The sequence below is a fragment of the Mugil cephalus genome, chromosome 11 (assembly GCF_022458985.1).
Source record: "Mugil cephalus isolate CIBA_MC_2020 chromosome 11, CIBA_Mcephalus_1.1, whole genome shotgun sequence".
NCBI classification, from domain to species: domain Eukaryota; kingdom Metazoa; phylum Chordata; class Actinopteri; order Mugiliformes; family Mugilidae; genus Mugil; species Mugil cephalus.
Genome location: NC_061780.1, coordinates 18872254 through 18897473, shown reverse-complemented (window position 1 = coordinate 18897473; position 25220 = coordinate 18872254). Strand labels below are relative to the sequence as shown.

At 41.8% G+C, this 25220-nt stretch overlaps 1 protein-coding gene across 1 annotated transcript; it reads left to right on the top strand.

The window, feature by feature from the left end:
• Positions 1-572: 572 nt before the first annotated feature.
• On the top strand, positions 573-24862 carry eif3ea (eukaryotic translation initiation factor 3, subunit E, a). The gene is made up of 13 exons (XM_047599566.1): positions 573-721; positions 1915-2032; positions 2280-2397; positions 4500-4542; positions 5424-5528; positions 9426-9551; positions 9929-10053; positions 12304-12430; positions 13022-13123; positions 17428-17537; positions 22861-22963; positions 23411-23545; positions 24692-24862. The coding sequence occupies exons 1-13, from the start codon at positions 632-634 to the stop codon at positions 24725-24727; spliced, it is 1338 nt and encodes a 445-aa protein (XP_047455522.1). The 5' UTR covers positions 573-631; the 3' UTR covers positions 24728-24862.
• Positions 24863-25220: the final 358 nt, after the last annotated feature.

The window sequence follows — 25220 nt, the reverse complement described above, 5'->3', positions numbered from 1 at the left end:
CACGTTTATGGCAAGTGCAGTGATGTGTTTTTCTTTCATTGGATGGGCACATAAGTGAAATAACTTACTCTGCTCTGCTGTGAGACACTTACCACTTACCGTAATGTTTGCTCACCCATTTCTTTCAAAGGTTCATGTCTAACTGACCTGGAAAGAAATTAATAATAGTAATAATAATAATAATGGAGATGATAATAACAATAACAATAATAATAATAATAATAATAATAATAATAAATTAAACAAAAAATAATCATTTTGTTTATCTCTTATTTTATTTTTATTTGTCAAAATTAAAATAACTAATGACATATTTTTGGCAGACTTTCATTTCATTAATTTTTTCATTAGTGAATCGGCGGTGCAGACTCAGGTCAGAAATATAAATAAAAAGTTTCTTAGTCATACAATTATTAAAATACCGTATTGTAATTATTTCTTTATCATAAACGCTATTGGCATATAATATAGCTTTCAAAATAGCACTGTAACATAATGTTCACAATAAAATAAATAAATAAATAAAATAATAAAATAAAAACGTATTGAGGATGCTGAGGATGTCTCTGATTGGTCGGTCCCTCTGTACACAGGCGCATCACACATCCACTTCCTTTCCCCCTGAGCAAAGATGGCGGAGTACGACCTCACCACCAGAATTGCCCATTTTTTAGACCGTCATCTCGTTTTTCCCCTGCTGGAGTTCCTGTCTGTTAAAGAGGTACGGCGAACTTTAACGCGGTAACACGTTGGTACATGTTTTTGTTGTTTTGAACAAACAATATACGTGTTTTGAGCTGCTGTTAGGACCATCCACGCTTAGGAGTTGGCCACATTTTCTTCCTTTGTGTAAAGACGCGTCACTACCTACCGGAAAGAAGTCGGAAATGTAGAAACTTGCTTTCAAAATAAAGGTTGAGAAACACGGTGCACAGGTATTATTAAATATAATCGATGAGAGCTAAATCGAAAATTGCATAATTACTATTAACAATTCATCCGTTGTGGAAACAAGGTTTAACCAATTCTACCGTGATGAAATATTACCCACCACATTGTGACAAAATTTAGTTGAGTTAATATTTTGAAAAGATTACATCGGAAGTTGTGTTTTTTCTTCAATGTGTAGCTTTACGCCGGTTACGCTAGGTTCGCGCTGTTCGTTCAGATGGCTGTGAGAGTGCACGTTTTCTAAACTCAGAACAGCCCGTTGTTGGGCGGTGCTTCCGCACAGAATACTATACAGCAGGCCAGCGATGATGTAGCCTCCCAGCAGGGATACGCGGGGCAATGAAACGTTCACAAAAGCGCTCTTCGCCGGGCAATGCTAACGCTCGAAAACTACCCAAGTGTTAAATTTGTAATAATAAAACACGAGAATAAAATGGATACGAGTTGGAGCATTCGATTAGAAGCTAGCAAATGTTTATTTAACAGGTTTAAACAGTTAACACGACTATTGAGGCCAATAGACTCCCGCCATGTCCCCGTAGCGCGTATGCTAACCTCGAGGTAAAAGAAGCTAACGCCGGGCTCCCTTAAGTTGACTGATACATTTATATCAACATAGTTGCTGTTACACAGGCTGTAACAGCAACTATGTTGTCTTAAGTTAAGGCGAATGTTATCATAAAAACAGCCGACATGCCACCATATTTGTTATCCAGTGGTTTGTTAGGAATACTATACAGTAGTTTGCTTTTGAAGACTGAGCTTCACAAGAGGTTGTGGGTAATTTTAAGACATTGCCAGAAGTTATGGAAAACATGGGTTAATTTTGCTGTGCCTTGTCATAATAATTCAATTAAAAACATCATTTATAAGCCTTTGTAACATAGTCTGAACCCCCCGGTTGTATAATAATGTGCAAAACATCCCCTCATCTCTGCTGTCTATTGTTTACTATGTTTTTAGATCTACAATGAGCAGGAACTGCTTCATGGAAAACTGGACCTCCTCAGTGACACAAACATGGTGGACTTCGCCATGGATGTGTACAGAAGCCTTTATTTGGATAAGGAAATTCCCCATAGTAAGCGTGGTGGATACAGTCACACACATACACACACACAAATGCACACAAAGCCAAGGAATGTATTAATATTGCTTGATAGACATCATAAAGGGCTACTGCACTACACCACTCACTCCATTCAGGATTGATTTAGCAGTAAATGTTGTTTTATAGCGTTTTCACTTCTGATTTATACAGACTGTGTACATGCTGGTTGATAGTGTTGTTGTAGCTAATGGCTTTCTTTATCCTGCCCCTGTGTCAGCTCTGAGGGAGAAGAGGACGGAGGTTGTGGCCCAGCTAAAGCAGCTGCAGTCGGAGACCGAACCCATTGTGAAAATCTTTGAGGACCCTGAGACAACGAGGCAGATGCAGTCCACCAGGTAAAGCCTGTTATTCTTTTTTTGTTGTTGTTGTATTGTAAATCAACACTATTGTATTTCTTTATTTAAATGTTATCCATTTGACGCAAGACATGATTGTCCCTAACAAGGCTGGATTTGTAAAAGCTGTTACTTGGAATAGTCAACACACAGCAGTGTTACAAAAGGATTTCATGGAACTGCATTTTAAATGAAAATGTATTAAGCTTATTCAAGGCATTTTCTTAGCGTAGTCACCAAAGAAAAAAGAAGTTAAAAAAGACAGATGCATAATGTTGTGGTTAACGCTATTAAAACTTAATCTTGTTCTTTGTTTCTTGGTGAGAGCATTTACAGTTCACCGAAGGCATTGTCATTTTTGTCTCCTTTCAGTTTGCGGTTTGTGCTGCACACAGTTTGCTTCTTTAAGCCATAAATTTGCTGGAACCGTTATGTGGGATTTCAAGCCTGAAGATGGCAAAATTGACAAAGCCCTTGTCTATGTTATTTTTTAGTTTGCTGACAGTGTGTAATAGGGAGGAAATCTTTTGGATGAGGAATAATACGTCTGTGTTCAATTATTTGTTAAAAAAATAAAAAATAATAAAATCCCGTACCATATTTTAAAACAATAGGAAACTCATCTGGTGTCAATGAACAATTGTCCGTCAAGCCAAAGAACATGCAAAAGTCTTATTCCACTATTATGGTTTTAATTAGCCCATGCTTAATGAAATATATGTTTTTAACAATTCTTTTTGGTCCAATACTAGACATCAGGACCGGCTTGAAACCTCATGCTTTTTCCATTGGTGTCAATATATTCAGACACATCTACAAAATAAAACGGCGTCTTGTCATTTTTATTTTTTTTGTATTGCAATGCTCGCCAATAGGCCTCTAACCCTTATCACTCTTAGCCTTTATGTGGACAGATATGGAAGCCAAAAACCAAGCTGGGCTGTCGTGCTTGGCTATGTTTACTGAAAAAGTATTTCGTCAACACGATTGAAATGACTCTGACTAGAGATTCCTCTGCGGTGCTTCAAATCTACTGGAAACATAACATAACATAACAGAAGAATTATTTTTCCCAACTTCACTGACAGTACTGAATTTACTTAATGGAAGAACATGAACAAACGCCAAGACAGACCCATAGTATCAACAGCACTGGTCTGCATTGATTCCAGCTTGGTTAATTTTTTTCAAACATTTGTTTTAACTACTTGTTTTTTTGCTCCTTCCATTTATCTTTCTATTGGGGAAACTCATCACCATGTGGGACGAGCATGCGCATAAATAGTATCTGTTCAAACCAGAGAAAAATGATCGACTAAAGTGTTTACATGGCTATTAGGCGCCAATATTTTCCTATACTCCATTAGGGTGTCCTCACGCGTTTGGACATCCTAATCCATCTTGCAGATGGCTCTTTGACGTTTTTAGTGCCGACTATAGTCTTTGTAGAGACACTAGCTGGTGATACTGTTAAGTTTTTAGATCTGCGTTCTTGCAATGCACAGCAGGCTAACATTCCATACTGCAGGAAAGTCACCCTGGAGCTTATGGAAACCATCCATCTCAAGCCTCCGAGCAGAGACAACCTCTTTTGAAGGGAAGAATACCGCCTCTGCCTCAACAAAATCCGTTTAGCTCGCATCACAAATGCTCCACACTCATCCATTCCCATTATAAAAGTGGACTTACCCTAGAAACACACATAGTTTCAATGTGGCGTCCACATAAATAGATTTTAGGTCACAGGCAAAGTTGTAAAATGCATTTGGGATAAAACCGTTTAGAAGAGCCAGTGCATTCCTTTATTTTGACAAACCCATAGAGACACAGTGGCTGTGCAGAGAAATAAGTATTCACTTTATTCACCAGACATAATTTGTTAGACATGGCTTGCATAGATTTATAGCAGCCAAACCAAATGTAATAAACAGCCCATCACACTGTTTTAAAAATGAAATGGTCTTCGTTTATGCACAGCCCTTGATTTAGAACAGAAGTGGAAAAATATACCTGAACGGGGCTCTAAACACCAGGACGTCCGCCAAATGACGACTCAATTTAAATGGCCTCTAACTAAAGGAACTGTCTTTTCTTTTTTTCAGAGATGGACGAATGCTCTTTGACTATTTGGCAGAAAAGCACAACGTAAGTTGGCCTGATTCGCTGACATCTCACTTCTTCACTGCATTTCCCATGGCTCTTGTGTGAACCCATGGTTGTTTTAGGGGCAAAGTGGGAGGGACTGGCCGAGCAAGGAAATGCAGAATTACTTCCCAAAACCCTTAACTCATTTTCGGGGTTTGTATGGCTTGCACATATTCTGCGGACATTTACATTCTGTGGTGAATTGTTAAGAATAAACGGAGTAGCTCGGGACTCGTGGATAGAGCCGCAAGAATGCCGGAGCTTCTATATTTACCGTGATGTTTGGCTTCTTACTCTCCCCTCCACGGGTCCCCTCCCACTCCGGTATCCCGCTGACCTGCATGCTGTCCTCAGCGTGCCTCCAGACAGCCCAGGCTCGGGCCCCTCATTCTGCTGTGTGAAAGGCTTGGGCGGCCCAGGGTACCCACTGCCTGTCGCGGTTGTACCGAATCTTAGTGAATGGCCTGACGTCAGTGCGTGCTCCTTTGAGATGCTGGACTTCAGGATGAACTGTTAAATATGCGAAGACAGTCGATAGCCCCGTATATACCTACGCATTTCTAATTCAGTTCATGTGACCACTTCTTGGCAGATTTCTTAACGAAAGTCAAATGTTCGAATAGCAAAATACAAATGGTTTAGCAGCACCAACACATAATGGAAATCACTTTATTGCTGCAAATAAACATGAAATTAAAACCCCGTTTTCAATCTATTTAAGATTATCAAAAAATATTTATCACCACAGCTGCATCACATTACAGTTTAAGTGTGATGTTTGAACTGAAAATATCCCGTCAGTATTGTTGTCTTGGGCTGACAATGGTTCCCATTTTCTCTCGCTGCGATATTGATACTCTTGTATTGTGTTTCTCTTGAAGTTTCGTCAGGAGTACTTGGATACGCTGTACAGATATGCCAAGTTCCAGTACGAGTGTGGAAACTATTCCGGAGCTGCAGAGTACCTCTACTTCTTCCGTGTATTGGTAAGCCTTCAGCTCTCACACATTCAACACAATCCCACTGTTGACCTCACCTTACTTAACAGACTGTGTGTAGTATTTTACCAACCTCCTTTGTGCACCAAATAAGGGCACATTCTGACATATTAGAACTGGACGTAACATTTTGTTTGCCAAATTGTTTTTAATTCCTCAAAAGGCCAGTGCTTGCATAGGAGAGGAAAAGAACACTTAGAATTAATTGAATGTGAAAAGCTTACGTCATTGCCTATTCAATTCCCTGCACGTCTTCTGTATTAGGAGGAGGCGGCTGCTCTAGGACTTGAGTAGGATCTTTTACTGGGCCAAGTGATCAGTGGCGGACTGCATAATCTGTCTGTAGTCTTCTCATGGGCCGGGCCTCTGTAGACAGCTTATTGATTTGAGTGCTGTGGCCAGAGAGTCCCTAGTCACGACTTCTGAGCCTATGTGTTTGGTTATGCAAGACGTCTCTTAGTTAGCATCGAGAGAATCGCATGTTATTTGTAAGGTGCTTCAAAAAAGGGTTTATGCTTGTGGCGGGCAGTCAGAATGAAATGTATATTATTAATCGCTGTCTTTATCAGACTGGTCGTTCTTAACATTTTGATTGATTGAGGACAAAGACAAATATGTCATTTTAAAGACAAATGTTTTAAAATAAGATGCCACAATCTGACATAATCCTTTTAGTAATGCATCCGTGCACCCCCCCCCCCCCCCCCCCCCAGCTCAGTGTATTAAACAAAAAGATATGTTGTCTAGGTTCTCGTATTTGTGGCCTCTGCCATTTGCTGTCATGGTGTGTTAAGAATATCAGTGAATATACTCAACTATATTTGTAAGTCCCCTTAAAAACCACACTAGTGGCCAAAGTGCTATACATATATGAGAACAAATAAAATAGATAAAAGAATAGAAACACTTTCTCTGTTGGCTGGCGATATATGAAGCTACGAGCTGTAACCCGACCTGATGTAAAATATTGTGGAAATACCTCGATGCCCATTTTGTAAAAATCTGAGAACTAGAATATCTCAAAGCCCGTGCAAAATTGGTAACAATACCCATTCATAATACTTAATGATGATTTGGTGTTCACTCGTCAATAGCAAGTAACTGCAGATCCCAGAGCAATAAGATAGAAGCATGAACAGCACCCTAAGTATCCACCAATGGAAAGAGAAGATCCCCATGACACAAAAAAGAAATCTTTATTTTGAGTGGAATGAATGATGTGACCTGCTCAGTGACTATGGGTCTTGTATCCAAGGTGACTGATGTTGCTTTCGGGTTGTTGCCTATGCTGAAGCTAACTTCAGGGTCACATCTAGTGCATCTTTAAGCCTTTTCTGCTGTTGACTTATGTTATTGCTCCATTTGGAGTAAATCCAAAGTTCCAGCACAAACGTAGCTCAGTTTTTACTCTTTATTATCTTGCATCAATTGTTTGAAAGTTCAACCCGACTGATGTCTCAAAGCGACCAGTGGAATCAGCCTGCGTAGTCCGTGGTTTCCAAGTGTCACTCACTTGTCCTCTAGCCTTTGTTTGTGTTTGGTTCACCCTATAGCTTTGTGGTTAAGCACGGACGAGTGCCAAAGCCCGTCCTGAAAGAAGGGGCTCGAATAAAAATCAACAATTTGACTTTTTCTTGCAATGAAAAAATCAAAACTATTTTTTATTTGTATTCTAATGAGCATGTGATGTTGCATTGCGTCGCCTCTTGGCTTTCGGATGTCAGTGACTCTAGCTGGTTGTGCGCATTGCTGAAGTGTCCCCTCCTGAAAACCTTGGCAGTGGATCTGAGCAAAGACGAACCCTACGTCCAACCCTCTTAACCTCAAGCAGTTGGGTTATTCATTTGATGGGTTCTTGACTGATCTTCTCAAATTTGTAGAAGGAAGAGATGCATTGAAGGAAAGATAATTTTTCCAAGCTTTCCATGTCCACTCTCTCCCAAAAAAGCATCATAGAATAGTTTTCAAAAGCTTGGGAGAGGTCCCACTGTTTCAACAACAGCTCTTTATGGCTTTGCAACTCAGTCTAAACGCACTAAAATTGCTCTAATTGGGGTATGTTGTTCAAAGTCCAGCATAGAGTTATTTTTCTTCTTCTTTTAACTCCTCAAATTGTCAGATCTTAAGTTTGTGCCAGATCGGTCTCTGTAACTACATACCTGTTGCTTGTGACAATGCAAGAGGCTTTTTAGAAAAGGGGGGCGAAAGGTAGAAATGGATTTCATTAGTGGGAGTCTGTGTACTGCTCTCCCCCCTCCTCTCTTTTCAGTGTTTTTCTGGACCTCCCATCCTCACAGGCCCCTTGTCTGTCTCTCCCTCCCCCGTATGGGAGAGGTGAGGCTCCATAAAGTCATTTAACGTGGGAAACCCAGTCAATTAAACGAAGGAAGCCAGCCTTGCAAAATCCATGCCTCAGGTCTTGTTACAGTGTGGCCTAGCCCGAAAAGAGCAACTTATTCATATCATCACTTAATGCAGGGATTGAATGTTAAGAATAAAGATTGAGTATCCCGACGGATCCCCAGCACAGTAAATTTATTGTTGCTGGTCAGTCAGCGAAAATGTGCCCATTTCACAAACCAATGGAAACTTAAGGTAACTGCTGGAAAAACCCAGGTATTGAAACTTTTCTAGCGTGGCCACTAGTGAAAGCCAGACTGTGTGTGTGTAGAAAGCTGCCATAATGACCTGGAGGTCAGCCAAACGTAGCAGGCAGGGACTTCCAAGAGAGGAAAAAAATAGCAAACAAAACAAAACACTTCGACAGACGAAGCGCTGACCTTTCTGCCGGCGGAGGAGGCAGTTTCTCCTCTCAAGAGTTACAATACTGATCTTTCTTGTGACTTCTGCTCTTAAAAAAAAAATCATTGTACACCTGAGTTGTGCTCTGTGATCAAAGACTGCTTCCGTGAGTGGATAGATGGACACAACATCTTATTGTGTTCTCCTTTGGGGGAATACCAAAAGAGATTTTCCAAATATTTTCCCACTTACCTGCCATTCTCTCACGTAATAGCAACTTGTTGAAATGTTATCAGACTGGTTACCAGTTTCTAGGGTTCCAGCTCAAACCTGCTTTTTTCTTCTTTCTTTTTTAACATTTCCTCTAGTCGTACATCTGTCGTTTCTCACAGTCTAATTAAGTGGTTGTCCAACAGCATACGGGGGTGTGTGGTTCGCGTCTAGGTTTCTCTGGACGCTCAGCAGACACCCACCCTGACTTCCTGCTTGACTCATGTCACTGCGTCTGGTGTTTGGTGTTATCAAGAACCGCCGTGGCGCAGAGTTTCCCATGAGCCCCAGGGTGTAGTCCGATGTCCACTACCGAGTGATTGTGCAGTTGAGGTTCAGAGGCATTCTCAACCTGTGTTTCATTACCTGAGTGTTTTTTGTTTGTTTAAGCCTGTTCTGGAGATCAGAAACGGTAGCCTGCTCCATGTTTCGGAGTAATTATCCTCACAAAGATGTGTCTTGTTAGCGTCGGTTCATATTTCAGCTTAATTACTCTGTGATAATGGAGTCGGGTGGAAATTAGTGCAAGTACTGTTCTCATGTCTGAAGGATGACTGGATGAATTGGTAAAGTCCACTTCAACCAACTTCTTAAATCATTCAGAAAACAATGGGGACATGTGCTCCAAATATGCATTTATGCAGTGAGACGATACTTGGTAGTAAATGTGGTTTTAATAAAACCTAAGCTGCTACTGACGCCTGTTAAAAAGTGATATGTTTCGTGTATGGATGCAGATGTTGTTCAACAGTCTGCCAGCTATTAATGAGAGACTCTTTTTGGTCTCAAATGTAAAGTGGAAAAAACACTTGTTTCATATGTTCCAGTGATTCATCAGATTTTAACAAGTGCACCATGTCATCTGTTCTCAAGGTCCCATCTACGGACAGGAATGCCCTGAACTCGCTGTGGGGCAAGCTGGCCTCTGAGATCCTGATGCAGAACTGGGAGGCAGCCATGGAGGACCTCACCCGCCTGAGAGAGACTATCGATAACAACGTAAATGCCCCACTTCTCAGAATTTGATACCGCATTTAGATTCCCTTACATAGACTCCCATATTGACATTTCACTTGCAGTACAGCTCTGCTGTGGCATTTTATTTCTGACCACATGCACTCATCTGAGTACTTAAGAACTTGGATTTGAGTATGAAGTCTTTGTAGGTACGTGAGTGCCATTTAGAAAGCAAACACACGACTCCTTTTCTCTTGCGGCTTATTGAAGAATAATAGATTTTATGTAACTGGTGAAATATATTTGTGATAAAATGAATTTTTGTTTTTTTATTTGTCTGTGTTTTCTGGGCCTCTTTTGCACCTGTCTTCCTGTCTTTACTCCTGCTCAACTGGATTTTTGTCTGGGTTTTTGTCCAGTCCGTCAGCTCCCCGCTCCAGTCTCTCCAGCAAAGGACTTGGCTCATTCACTGGTCTCTCTTTGTGTTCTTCAACCACCCTAAGGGAAGAGACAACATTATCGAGCTCTTTCTGTATCAGCCACAGTAAGTAACATTTATATTACTTTTTATTTTTTCAATGTTTTCACTCGCTCCTTTACAGCAAAACTGAAAACTCTTGATAAAGTATAAGGAAACAGTTGTAAAGATCCAACACCTTTCCACTGAACAATGGCAACAGAACAGTTCACTAAAAGCCGCCTCCACGTCAAACTTCTGAAATACTGTAGCCATTCTTATTTATACATTCGGAGAATGGCTGTTACTGACAGTTTTTACTGTTATTCTGTGACTTTTTGTGTTTATGTTTCTGATGTTTTACGGGTGTGGTTTGGATTTATAAACTGCTGTATTAAAATAATTCAGTCATTTTATAGCGTGATCTTGATTTGGAGAAAGCTATTCGCTTTACGAACACATTTTTGGGCGGTGGGCTTCTTCGTGAACTCTGCTGGTATTTTCAAAGTGGTTTCAGAAGTGTGTGTTTTCGTGTGGTCTGTTTACTCTCCAAGTGGAGAACCAGGCCATGTGTATCGCAGATCGGAAACTTTACACACTGCGTTAAAATTTGCACACCACCTATTTTGATGTCTTCGCTCCCTCCCCGTGTTCTGATTGCAGGCTTGTATAATTGTACAGATGATTGGCCTCCACAGACAGTATGACAGGCGACCACAACACAGCGCACTCAAATGTCTGGTTCCCTGAATTTTACTCAGTTTTTAATTTTATTGTGGATGATTAAGGAGGCCTGCCCAATAATTACTCATGAAAAGCTCACCCAACCATCTGTTTGGACAAACTGAGGTAGTTTTGTGTGCTTTGCAGTTTCACAGTGTAGAAACCTCATGTTTTCCCCACTGAGGCTTGGCTTGGCTCTTGTTTCCCATCTCTTGACCAGCACTTCCTTTGGCTGAAGTCGGTGACCAGTGGCTGGCCTTCAGCTCCGCATTTGACCTTCTTTACCCCTGGAGTCAGCAGATGTTGATCCACAGCTTTGTTTGTGTACTATTGAGAGACTGCACAGACTTTAGAGGGAATTATATTGAAAGAAGGACTTCAACGCAGGTGTAAACTGGGTGTAAGCTACTGCTGCAGTGGTACGTTCTGAGTGGCTGTTGTCAAAATCACTTGTTCCCTGGTTGAACATGATATTCTTCTCCAGGCATACTGTGAAATTGGACCTTGTTTCCCTATCCCTCATCTGTGTCCTCCCACAGCCCTCTTGAACTGAGGAAATCTGAACTCACACTTGGATTTCTTGGCTGCATGCCTCAGTAGCATCTTCAACAAGGCAGTGCAAGGGCGCTTCTTGTCCCAGAACTGCAATAAATAAATAAATAAATAAGTAAATAAAAGTACCCGAAGTGGGTTAGGGTGAATGCCCCGAGAAAGATATGGTACAGTGATTCATGCAAGAGTGCTTGTTATTGGAGCCCCCAGGAGAGTGAGTAGGTGTAAGTTAATCAGGAACACAGCATGGAGCATTGCGGTCTTCCACGGGAGTCAAGCAACTACAAAGGGAGGGAGGGAGTTCTCCTAAAACCAGGCAGACGAGGGCTTTGCCAAGTAGCCCACTGCCGTTTTTAGTCTCGAGATCACAACTGCCACAGGTTCCCTGTCCCTTTAATTGATTCAGCTAATTAAACTGTTGTCAGCACTGTTTCTCTGAACACCATGTGTTTCCTCTGGCCGTTGCCATGGGAGACCAGAAGGGGCCCACTCCACTGCTTCCTCTGTTCAGATTTCATTTGGTCAGAGAGAGGATTTAAGTGGCGGGTGAAGTTTAAAGATGGATATTTAGAATCCAGTGAGGAGTTTTGTTGATACAGGTAATGTCAACTGATCGCCGTCTCGACAAGTAAAATGGTGTTTATGTACAGACGGAACAGAGGGAACTGTGGGTCCAGAGTTAGTGTGGGATTAGAATTGGCCTGTAACAGGCAAGTTGGCAAGTTGACCTGTGGTCGAAGCATCAGTCCCTCATGGATTTAGTTTCAGCTACTGGGCAGGTCCCTGCTCACTGATCTATATCTTCTTGCCAGGGTTTCCTTTTCCTCCATCCCCCCCTCCTAGGACACTAATGAAAGAGACGGCTTAAGGCTGGGACCCCACGAGCAGCAAGGAAGGTCCTCTTAGGACATTTATCTGTTTAGCTGCAAAGGCTGTTTCTCTGTTGGGAAATGCCAGGAGGCCCATAAGCAGCTAAAATGTTATATTGTGTGTCCTTGTAAAGAGCATGTCCTTGCTTACATTGGTCTGATAAGTGATTAATTTTATCCTCCTTCATTCTAGATACCTCAATGCTATCCAGACTATGTGCCCTCACATCTTGCGTTACCTGACCACAGCGGTCATCACAAACAAAGATGTCCGTAAGCGCCGGCAGGTACTGAAGGATCTGGTGAAGGTCATACAGCAGGTAAAACACTTTTCTAGTCATCCGCGAGTGTTTACGAAGTGCACACGATAATTAGGTCATTGCTCATTGACTATGCCGGCTTTGAAGGATGAGTAACTGACCATGTAACCCAATGGGCTTGCTGACGCTTCCCTTAATCACAGGGGTCTTTCTAAAAGGTTGGGTCCAGCTGGGTAAAGCCTTGAATCCATTATTTCTGATGAATAGTACTCAATTAACCTACTGTCCACCAGTGGCGGTAGCTACTTTACAGCTCTAGGGGTCGATTTTGGTGGGTTGTTGGAAATCATTAAAAGATGTGGTCAGAGCCTCACAGCAGGTTGAAGCCATTCTCTCAACATGAGTTTTATCTGTTATGTTAAGCTTTTATGACCATCGAGAGGTGGTTTTAAGCACATTATTGTCAGCAGTGCCAAGAATTTTTGTGTTTTAGTTTTTGTTTTATGTGACAATTGACTCACAGATGTTAGGTTTGAAATATCACCCGTCAATTATTGCATCAAATCATGAGTCTCATTCAGTTTTGCTGTATTTACTATATATTTAAATATGTCTGATCTTGCAATTAATAACTGATTTTATTTTGTTCAGGAGTCCTACACCTACAAAGACCCAATCACAGAGTTTGTGGAGTGCCTCTACGTGAACTTTGACTTTGACAGTGCCCAGAAGAAACTGAGGGAGTGCGAGTCGGTGAGTAACCTCTTCAGTAACCTCTTTCACCCTTTTGTTCCTAAACTATGAGAAGCAGTCGTCTTAGTTCAGTGTACATGTCCGTGAAAATACAGAGGTCTTCTGAAGACCCCCGTATCGAGGGTCACGCCCCCGAACTTTCACGTCGAACCTCGTAGTAAACATCGTTAGTAATCATGTGATCTCCGTCTGACCTTTGGCACGTTCACACAGTGATTCTGTTGCTGGATTTGTGCGTGGGTCCACTGCAGACAAAACTGTTCCTTGTATCACATTGTCAGATATAGAGGTTTCCTTGGACACTGTATGACTCAGGCTTCAGTCAGATTTTACTATGGCCTGTAATTGACCCATCAGGCTGGTACTTAACAGTAAAAGCTTTATAAACAAAAGTCTCCACAGAGGCGTGCAGACGCTCGTTTTTAAGGGAGAGATTTGTCATAGCTCCACTGTTGGCAGCATTTATTTCACTTTTGGTTTGTAATAGCTTAAAATGAGTGTAGTCCATGTGAAAAATAGAAGAGGAGTAGCATAAAGGTCACGATTGTCTGTGGCCTACAAAGTTGAACTCAATATGAATACTGTGACGTGAGTGACGTCTAAAACAAGATGATATTTACAGCTCAGTGGTAAAAGAAAACATGACTTTTAATTTTTATTTGATTTTTTTCTGAAACCCCTCTTCCTGATGAAGTTAATTTTCTTCACAGAGCACGAGTCTGAGAACTGACTGTTTTGTAATAACTTGCGGTAGAAAAAAAAAAGCACTTGCTGAATGAAGTCTGACCATAATTGTAGAGTGATGACACTTGGTGGTGTGGATGTATTAGTGCTATTTGTTCAACATTTATTGAGTTGCTCAGCCCTCTGCATATCCATGACCTGTGGGTATGTTACATCAAGTTCACCCAGTTTAGACTAAATATTTAGAACAGTACAATGATGTAACGGAAAACGGCACAACACACGACATCATATAAAATTAACCAACTTGAGTTGGTTTTAATAAGGTGGACCGAATCACCTTGAAAGTGGGTGAAAATGTGTAATGGAGGAACACCTTATAGAATAACACTTTCAATAATCACAGTCTAATAAGATTTTCTCTGGCAGTTAAAATGTGCATTAAAAGTACCCACCAATGTATTGTGCGTATCCTAGAAATCATTGTGTCTTTGTCATAAAACTAGATTTTCTTTTCTTTTTTTTTATGAGGAAGTTCTCTTCTGTGTCTTTGGTGACTTTGTTTCTTTTTACTTTGCTACCACCTCAGTGCAATAGTACTGTGCAGTAGATACATTGGCAGGACTGTAGTGAAATAAAGTTGAGACCTTCTCATTGGAAAAACTGCTCCCTTGGACCACTTAAAGCCAGAAAACTACATAAGTTGCAGACAGTAATGGTAAACACCTGTTCCAGATGATAACAATAATTTATGGCAATAATATGTAGCATTGGTAGCCTATAAACTGGATTCTGGACACGTTCAGTGCACAGTAATCAAATCTAAAAAGAGAGCAGGTGTCCCAGTCGAGCATTATGCTATATATGTGCATTTTGTGTAACTTTATCTCTTTGTTCATTCTCTGCATACACACTGTAATTTGCCTTTTCCCAGATGACCTGATAATTTGGAACTGCAGAGGAATAAAAAGCTAAAATTGGGGTTATTTGGCCCCTTTTTCATCTTTCGCCTCTTGCCGATAAACGTTGAAAATGAAAAACATCTGGTCTGATCAAATGGCTCTTTCCCCTGAGTCTATGTTTATAACTCATGTCAGTGGTATACTGAAGTTTCCATTTTATTTGAACCTATTCTTTTAAATAATACAAAGAGTCCTCCGCATTCCAAAACACTCTTAATAAGTGAGGAAGTTATAAACAAACATAAACCATATTTATTTTTTACTTGGTTATACCCTCAATCTGTGCACGGTCAGAAAAATATTCAAAGCATGTTCCAAGAGAAAATTAGATTTTTCCTGTGCAAAGGCCTCCAGAGGCCACCTCCAAATGATGACATATACTATCAACAATACAAGAGCTGTATCCTATTTCTGCCAAGACGTGACACACGCCCTCAATCAGCAACCTTGTTAAACACTTGTATGTACTTTTAAGGAACTCTTGGGGTCGGTCCTGACCTCACCTCGTGGGGTTTGTTTACAGAGACTCTACTGTGGTCAAAACACATGCTCAATCCCAACTTCCTCTTGGATTAGAGTTGAAGTTATTCCGACATGCTTCTAGAATATGTCCAGTTGACCCAAAAAGCCCTCTATTGACCTTCTCCAATTCACAAGCAGGTCTAGCAAGATGGGTGGTTCCCAAACTCTTTAACAACACCTTTGATGCATTACCTGTAATGGTCTGCAAACATTTTCTCAAAATGGTCTTGTTTGAAGTCAGTAATGCATTTTTCTCCTGCCGAATTTCACACGTAGGCCTTTGAAAAGCAGGTTGTTTCAGAGGTAAAGGGATGTTTCGCAGACCGTGAAGTGATTGAGGTAAACGGATACCCCATTGGGATCGGCTCTCGTCTTGATGAGCAATTGCAATGCATCAATTTTGAGCCACTGAGAAGAGTGGCACCCATCTACTAACTGATTGCCGTAATGGCAAGGTATGGGTATTGTTTTCAGCACTCCTGTCTTCAGTTTACTGTGCCCGCTACAATAGTTTGAGCCAAGTGCTTTCGAATGTGGAGTTTAGCTTGGTTTAAATTGTCCTTTTCAGGCTCTACAAGTTCCTTTTTGTTTCTTTCCCACTCCACCCAGATCTGGAATCACTGTCAGATGTTAGATTCTTGCACGTCAAAGAATGAAAAGTATAGGCCCACCTATAGCCAGGCCCTGAGATTGCGTATAAATGGGCTCTTCAAGCCCCTTTCAAAATTTGTTTAAGCTTTGTGGTCTGAATCCCACATGACAATAATTAGGGCACTTTACTGTTCAAAGTTTACCAGCCTAAGATAAGCATTGTCATAGCTGAAATGTGTGTTGCCTGATAGCGCCATGCAGTTGGGTTTTATTCAACCAGAACTCTGGGCAGATAGCAGATTTCTAAGCTTAAGCAAACAAAGACCTAGTAAGAACTTCTGAAGTTGGAGGTCTGTGATGTGAACTGGCTCTCACTGGAGAGTTGGAATGCAGTGAGCACTGAGAAACGCAACCATTTCACACAGTGGTACCTTTGGGGCCAAAGCTGGGTCATGAACATTTACAGTAGATGAAGGAGATGAATCTGTCATATGCAGCTCTGTCTGTATATCTTACTGGTAGGGACGTGCTGATCCACTTTCATTTCCCGCTGATTTCAGTCACGATCATTTTAATATTGCATATTGGCCTGACTGAGCTTTAATGTGATTACTTGTCGATCAGTATAGTTTGGAATACATTCTTGTATGTTGAATAGCTCTGTGGTGTATTGAGATTACAGTGTTTTGTTTTTTTTTTTATCATAGTAAGCCTACTATTAGACTACCTTCACTTCTGGTCCTTACAAAATGGCAGGAGAGCCACTCCAAACATTTTGGAACAGGGCCCTTTATTTTTCTTTCTTGGTGCACCAGATAAGCCACGCTGCTTTTCTTAAGATGCTCAACAACAACATAAAACGTTCCACTTCTTTGTATTTAAACGTCACCGTGTGTACAGACAGCAGTGTAGTTTTCATGCAGCTACTCTGTTACACACGAGTCTGCTTCCCTTAAAGAGAAAGGCTCACCTACGTAAAGCACTTTCGCACGGAAGACGTGTTCAAGTTTGGTGTTGTTTTGACTATATGCAAAGTCATATCCAGTCATTTTGAAAGTGCCCAGATCAGCCCCCTTTTAGACTAGTGGTTCTGTAATTGTTGGGTCATGGTACCTGTGAAATTTTAGACACTGTGGACTGGAAGTTGACACTGAACCAGATGACCAGTGTTGAATCATTTACGATGCGGTCACCTCTGTGCCTGGCTCTGTTCCTAATGTGTTGTCTCATCTGCTGGTAGTTTGTTTGATTGGAAGTGCTTAGTATTGCTTTAGAATATTTGTTAAAAGAAATGTTTTGGTTCCGAGCCTGCACTCTCACTACCAAAAATTGATTGGAACCTTGTTTGAGAGAATAAAATTCCTTAAGCGGTAGACTGATTTAAACTCTGCACTCATGGCTTTCCACTGTTGTTCAGTCTGATCCAAGACTTCTGTGCAATTCTAACAGTTTAACTTTTGGCTTGCCCCATGCACTGACAGAATTAAGTGTTGGTACAATATGTTCTGTGAAATCCCCTCTTGTAACATGCTTTCTTTCTCTTAGGTTCTTGTGAATGACTTCTTCCTGGTTGCTTGCCTGGAGGACTTCATTGAGAATGCCCGGCTCTTCATCTTTGAGACCTTCTGCAGGATTCACCAGTGCATCAGCATCAGGTCAGCCACCCTATACAATGTGGTCCTTATGCAGCACTCTATGAAGTCCAAACACATGCATTTGCACGCTGCAAACTTTTTATTGGTGCTACTGTATAGTGACACATTCACTGGACAGGGAAATTCAGACAGACATCCCCACAAAAACTAACAGGAAATACTATTTGCTGACATTAGACGTTTTAACTAGACAAAAAAAGCAGGAAGTGAGAACATTTGCTTTGTGATTAGTGGAATCTTACTCAAGATAAGTGTTTATTGGCCTGTCCACACACATCCATGCTGACCCCACACATCTTGGGGATAAGGCATTATGACGTTTAACTGCTTCCAGGTCTCCATAGGTTCCTGCTTGCTAACGTTTTAAGACCACCTGTCCGAGGCCAATTCACAGACGGCTTTCTCTCAGGAAGAGGTCAGGGTTTAGATTTTTTTTTTTTTTAAGGTGTTCCCAGCTGCTTCAGAGCACTGAAACGTTTTAACTCTCCTCGTTGGGTAAATGAAGGTCAGAACACTCTTTAGGTCTCAACTGACTGCAAGTTTGAAATTCAGTTTAGTTACATTAAAATAAAATTGACCTTGGACACATCCCCAAAACCAAGAAATTTGGTAAATGCTAATTATAGTGAGCATTAGCGGGGAGAAAATAAAGATTATAGTAATTGTATGCAATTAAGAAAGATTATAGGATTTGGATGACGCTTTACATCAATTTTAGAGAGTGACAAAGATAAAGGCAGAGCGTTCACCCTCCCGAGCCATTAATCCTCATTTTTGTAAGGGTAAATAATCTCTAATGTGAGGAAGTTCATATGCTACTCAGTTTTGATCCTGCTCCTGGCTAATTTACAGTACGAATTTTCCACTCCTTTGTGAAATCAGTATACTGCCCCTCAGGCATATTGTGAATGCGAAAGATTTGAAGGAAGGACTTCATTACAAAAGCCGTCCACTTGCACATGATGCTCAGTGGAAAGAGGGAATGAATTACTTCTGTTGACTCGAAAATGATTGCATTGACTGTTATGTAGAGCTGTGGAGGTCTGTAGTCAAGGTTGAACTGTGGAACATGATCAGGCCCCGTCGAAATCTCCAATTGCAGATTGTCTGGAATTGATTAGGAGTCCTGGTTCTTTTTGGCAGACTTACTGCAATTGGATCCATTTACTTGTTAAGGACCACAAAGGTTAGTGGTAAGACTGAAAGAGGAAGTCAAACGGTGATTTTTCTACTTTTCACCTTTTCTGTGTCCTCTGCTCTCTGCATGTTGAGGTTTCTGAAGCCGGAACGCAAAGGAACATTCTCGGGGATTTCCGTGTTTATTTTTGGGGGTCTTATGTCGACGGACAGATCAAGTCTATTTCTGACACACACCCAAATTCCGAATCATTAGTCCTCTACCCAGAAGCCTTCTGCACCCAAGCGTGGATTCATATGAATTCGATGGCTGTTTTTAATGAGGACATTTTTACAGCTGTTGGCCATGATGGTTTCACAGATATTCAACTCGCCTTTTGCCCACAGCTCGGGATACCGAAGTAGACCAGGAGTTGGCGTATTTCAGTTATTTTATGCAATAAAGTCTTATGTAAAACGCACTGTAGGCAGTGAAACTGTGATTCAGCCTGCACTCGTAATTGCCTACACACACATCCTTAAGTCTAGACTTTTCAGTGTCCCAAGTGTGTGTTTCCAATTTAGCTTTGTTTTCCTTCTTTGATTTACAGGCTTTATTTCCTTAGTCCTTCCATGAGTGTTTCAGTGGCAAGACCCTGCTTTGACCTCAGACGCACACTTGTCCTTTGACATTTTGCGACGTGATCATTTGGACAGTTTTTTTTTTCCACTGTCATCACCGGATTGTATTTGTACTCAACAGCTCACTAGCAGTTGGAAGGAGTGTCTTGAGTATTTGGATGTAACACTGAAGATCTTTCCACCTCACAATTGAGTCATTAAAAAGACCACACCATCATTTCGGTTTCCCTGAAAAATCAATTTTACCCCAAGCCGAAAGTGAGGTTACTCCAAATGGCTTGGAGTCTCCCAAACGCTATCATATGTTAGTATTTAACAATGCATTCATTTTAGGCCAGCCATGTTAAGAAGGGGGCTACTTTGGACGAGAATCCTCCATCCTCCTCTCTCCCCTAACCGAGTTAGACCCCAGTGCCTGACCCCTCTCTTCAAGTGTGAGGTTGGTATTGAGACTCACAGGAGTCCCCTAGCCTGAAGTCGAAAGCTCAGGAGCCTGAGTGAGTAAGGGGTCGAAACGAAAGTGATCCCTCTCCCCCAAGGAACAGGATCATGGTTTTGTAAAACAAAACCAGTCATGGAGGCTGTCTGCTTGGCTTAAGGGCCAATGGATGTCAATAGTGTAGGTTGTTTAAGTCGGGCCCAGTCCCTGCTCCCTCTAACATCTCCCTAACTCCCTCTTTTGCTTCATATCTTTCTCTGCTCTCTTATTTCTGTTAGTTAGTTCTAAATCGCTATAGCTTTTGAAGAACTCTCTCAAAGACAATAAGATAAAGCAACTTTGCTCTAATATACAAATGTGCTTCCTGGAAGGAAAACATTGCCAGACTTTATGTCATAAATTAGATTAGAGGATTTTGGCTGGTACAGGCCAAGGCCCTGGGCCTTTTGGGGCACTCTGTGTTCCTGTGTTATGCTGCACAAAGCATGTTGAGAGGGGTTAGGGGTTAGTTTAAGTCCCTGGTGAGGAAACCAGATCATGTTTGTTTTGATCACCATATCTGACCTGGACTTGACTGACATGTGCCCCCACTTTAGTGAATTGTCAAACAAAACACCCGCAGTACCCCTGCACAGCAATCAGTTAATCGCTGGGGTAAAATTGGAACCAATAACAAATTTCATTCAGGTTTGCCCAAGATTACTTGATTGTTAGGTAAATAAAAGAAAAATGTTTGTCTGTGGCTATGATTGTGGTACTATCCAAAAATGTCAGGCACTTCAGATGTTTACGTTAATGCCTCTTATGTTGTACCACAGAGACAGAGTATGAAGCAGAAAGAACAAGAAGATCTGCTACAGTTTGGCCCCCACAGAGCCCCTGTTTTTTTTACTTTTTTGTTGAAATGGCATCAAACTAAAAGCTTTTAGTTTTCATTAAACCGTCCATATGAGCTTCTTTCCAATGCATCATTTGCTTTACATTAGCAGTTGGGCCTGCACGTGTCACTCTCCAGTTGCCGACATGTGTTATCCATCACAACTTAAACTTGCGTCATTAGACAGCCAACACTTTTTCAGACTTGTTAGGTTCGCAATAATGATCCATAGGAGTAATTTTGTTGTCAGGCATCATTTTCCACAGGTTTTGATGAGCTGAAGTGTAATCAGCTGTCCACCAGAGCTAGTGTTACTTGGTTCGTTGGCATGACTGACGGGTTCACCAGCTTCCCTGTATTGTTTTCGCTGCTCTGGGCGGCTGGCATCCTCATTTATCTGTTCACAACTGGTGTTTTTCTACGCCGCTATCCACCTTCTCCATCACTTCTTTGTGGTGAAAGTGTCGAGAGATGTGCACTGTCACTTTGAGGCCAAACCCTATTTTCCTCATTATGCTGAGGTAATGCCCTTTATTTGTTGTTTATGCTTTTAATTCCCCATCCAGACGCTGACATCATTTCACTCCGCTTCTTTATGTGGTTTTGCCACCATTTGACCGACATTCATGGGTTAGAAAGTGGCAGTCTTTTTTTTGTGTTTTTCTTTTTAAGCCATGAGGTAAGACAGACATTTCCCAAACAGAATTGCTTCCCGCTAAAAGAATGTCTTAAATAAGCCTGTCAGAGTGACGGTTAAAATCAGTAAAGGTGGGGGGGGATCTGTTTGCAGAGCTGTGGCATGAGAAGTGGTCTGGGTAGATTCTAGCTTATTCATTGGAGTCTCACAAAATATGATTAATGGACAAGGAAGTGATAATTAGTGCAGTAAATTGTTTTTATACAGGCCTTATAACCTCTATTTTTGGCGTAAACACACACAGACCCTACGCAATGACAAATTTGTAACCTAACTTGGTGCTGGTTTTTCAGAAGTGGGAGGGCTGGGTATCGTTCTTTTGAGATTGGAGGTGGGGTTACTGGAGTAATTCTGAGCTGTGCACGAGGCGGTTGAGAATATTTATTGGGGCCCTGATATGAAATGTGGTAGGCGTGGAGGGTGGTGGGGGTCAGACAAGAGGAAGGGGGCAGGAAACGTTGGGGGAAGGGGGTCTCGATGGGGGTATCGAGGGGGTCTAGTTATTTTGAAAGCCACAAGGGAAGCCAGCTGCAGTGGGGAAAGCTTTGGATCAAAGATTGCCAGCCACCCTCGTACCTCCCCTCCCCTCTGCCGTGACACATCTACGTCTAGCTCTATCAAAGAGCAACCCGGTGTCCAAGCTGGCTTTTATTTTCGGGGACAGTGTGTCATGACGAGCTTTAGCAGCCAGGTGGAGAGGGTGCGTGTCCTGGAAACAGAGGTTCCAAAAAAAAAAAAAAAAAAAAATGAAAGGATAAGAGGATAAGCAGCCACAGAGGCTCTCAACATGGGGTAGTACCTGCACTTCTAACTGAGTTATTATTACAAGTCTGTAAATCAAGCTCCCATTAGTAGAGCACCATTAGAAGTGTTTTTCGGGTGCGCTTTGTGTTTTACACTTTGCGCCTGAAGCACAATATGTCTACAATCAAGTGGAAATGGTAACTAGTCACTTGGCACTTAATGTGAAACATCCATCATAATGTAGTGTAGTATTAACGAAGAGTTATTTGGTGCTATTACATATTTCATGCATGAATCAGTGTAGCACGGACAGCAGCTCCGTTGAATAGAAGTCTGTGTTTGCAAACGTTTAATCTTACCTAGGGTTTGTAATGTCAGTGATTTAACAAAGCACTACAAATTGCCCACATATTTTTGCAATGAAAGGGGTACTGTTTTAGTACTAACGGCAGTAACTACAGGGGCAGTTATATTAAGAACTTCCTGTCCAAGACATTTTTTCACAATGTTTGTACACTGTGGTAGTGGCTCTGCGAGGCAGTACCTTGGCAGAGCTAAATGTTGCTGCTTAGAGTGGCAATGCTGTCGCAGGTGTAACGTTTATCTTAGCGCGGCCTAATGACGTGACAAAATAGATGATAGCACTTTGATGGTCGAATGAAAATTTGAATCTAACAGCCTAGCAGACATATCCTCTGGGAACTCTCAGTCTTTACAACGTTGAGTATCAATCCATCGGGAAGATTTTGTAATAATCATTCACGACCAAACCAGCTTAGAGTTCCCTGCCTCTTTGTTTTCTCAATAGCATGCTGGCAGACAAACTGAACATGACTCCAGAGGAAGCTGAGAGATGGATCGTCAACCTTATCCGCAACGCCAGGCTGGATGCCAAGATAGACTCCAAACTGGTGGGAACTTCTGTCTTCTTCTTGAATCTGTCTGTTTGGTGCTCAACAAATAATTCAAGACTTTTTAAACAACACGTTGTGAACTTTTGTGTGACCTTTTTTTTTTTTAAAAAAAAAAATGAAGTTCTGATTTCCTTTTTGTAACAAAGGATAAGTTCTAAGGGCTTAGTAACCACTCTATCTGAGCCTCGTTACGCACCCTTTGTGAGGCTCTTGTTGAACCTACGTGTTTTGGTGTGCGTATCACAACACTTCTCTGTAATCAGCAAATCACAGCCCAGTGGTCCAGAATGACATAGAATTATCTAGATATGCCTACAGTAGAAATGAATAGGACCTATACAAGTTGTGGTTGGTGCTTGTAGAGTGGTGTGTCTGCAAGCTCAGATGTGATAGGCTTATTGGCATTGTGGTGAGTTTGTTGTACATTTTCATCCATATTTCTAGGGCCATGTGGTCATGGGGAACAACGCCGTATCGCCTTACCAGCAGGTGATTGAGAAGACCAAGAGCCTCTCGTTCCGCAGCCAAATGTTGACCATGAACATTGAGAAAAAGCAGGCCCACAGCAACAGAAACGAGGTGAGTAATGCACATACTGTACATTCAAAATGCGCACTCCCAGCTTGTCGCTGTAGGGCAACCAACCCCCCCACACACACACACAACTGATGAAACTGAAGGTCAGCCTGAACTCAGGGCAGTTCAAAGCACCTCGGATGATGAGCTCAGAAGAACAAGGCTGAAGAATGTTGATGAACAACCGTCAACAAAAGCTCTCTTTACACGAAAGAAGCCAGTAAGAGCAAGTTTAACAGAGCTAATGCTTTCATCCCTCCATAGCTCTTCAAAGGCCTAATGACAAGGTAGATTTCAAACAACCATAAAACAAGACCTTAGCACAATGACTCAGCTCAGCAGCGTAAATAAGGTGGACCCTCACTCTGGCTTTTGATGAACATTACTCAAAGCCTGGAGTTCCCTGCACTTAGGACCTACTGCAGATGTCTGGCTCAGTGTCCAGTCACCCCATTTAAGTCTGTTATTGGTGTTGACCTTGTGCGTTGTCGTGGTGTGTCGACTGTTCAAATACTACAGCTAAACACGGCGACATAATGCTCTGAAGTGGAGCTGTTCCTTCGTACGACTCCCCTCTCCTTGAAGAGTTTGCCGTCTGTCAAAGCAGACCGATGGATCCCTCGGCCGGCGCTTGACGGCACCAAGGCCACCGAGTTGCAACAGACATGTTAAATGTTCACTTTTTAACCGTGCGGCTCTTGAGTATCTTTTGATGTGCTCAATTAACCCTCCTCCCTATTGTTAGAATGTCTGCAGGAGTGCTGCCATAACCCTGTCGTGTAAAAAAGCAAAGGTCTCCCTCATTAAGGAGTTTTTGTAATTAGACAAAAGAGGCTGCAAACAACTCACAGAGAGCTATTACATCCTGCTGTCCTCAAGGCTACAAATCACTTACATATAGAGAACATTTACTGCCTGCCATCTGGGCCGGCTGCTTAGAGTCCCTGTCAGCTCTCGCAGGCACCCAGCACTCACTAACAGAACACACACATTACACTCTCCTGACAAGGGAAACGTCAGCATTTAACTGCTTGCACATGTATGTTACTTTTTCACATTTCCCGCAATCAACAACAAAACTTTGTTTTGATTGGTCCCAGTGATCTGTAAATGCTCTAATTTGATGTTTTCTTCATGCTTTTCTCACAGACACCAAACTGGGCTGGTCAGGACTCCGGATTTTAGCAACGCAACGCAAGACGGATCCTCCTGCTCTTTGTGTTACAGCTTTTTTCCTACACTTGTCTCTCAAGGAGCATAGTACTGTTTTGCACTTGGTTCAAGTCATCACCAATTCAATAAAAGTGACCAGCAAAACCATTTTCACCCATGATTGCCTTATTTCTGGACATTACGAACGGCGGTTGAGGTTTGAGTGGTCAGACTTCTCTGTATCGGTAATACTTGATGAAGTTTTAATGTGCGCATTGAGTCACCGAGTGGGACGGTTAAGACTGCTGCGTGTGATGCGGCTCATGTGTGCGCAGTAATGATGAATGGCTGTTTAGTCTGTTGGTTTTATGGTGTTTTAGTGGTTCGCTTCACCGTGGCAGGCAGTCTCGCTGAGTGGGACGTCAGCTGAAGGGGGCAAACAGAGGGTGAAGTACAGTTACCAGTGGTCACACTCTCTGCCAGTCATCCTGCCCATCTGAGGGCATGAGGGAGTCATAAAGGACCA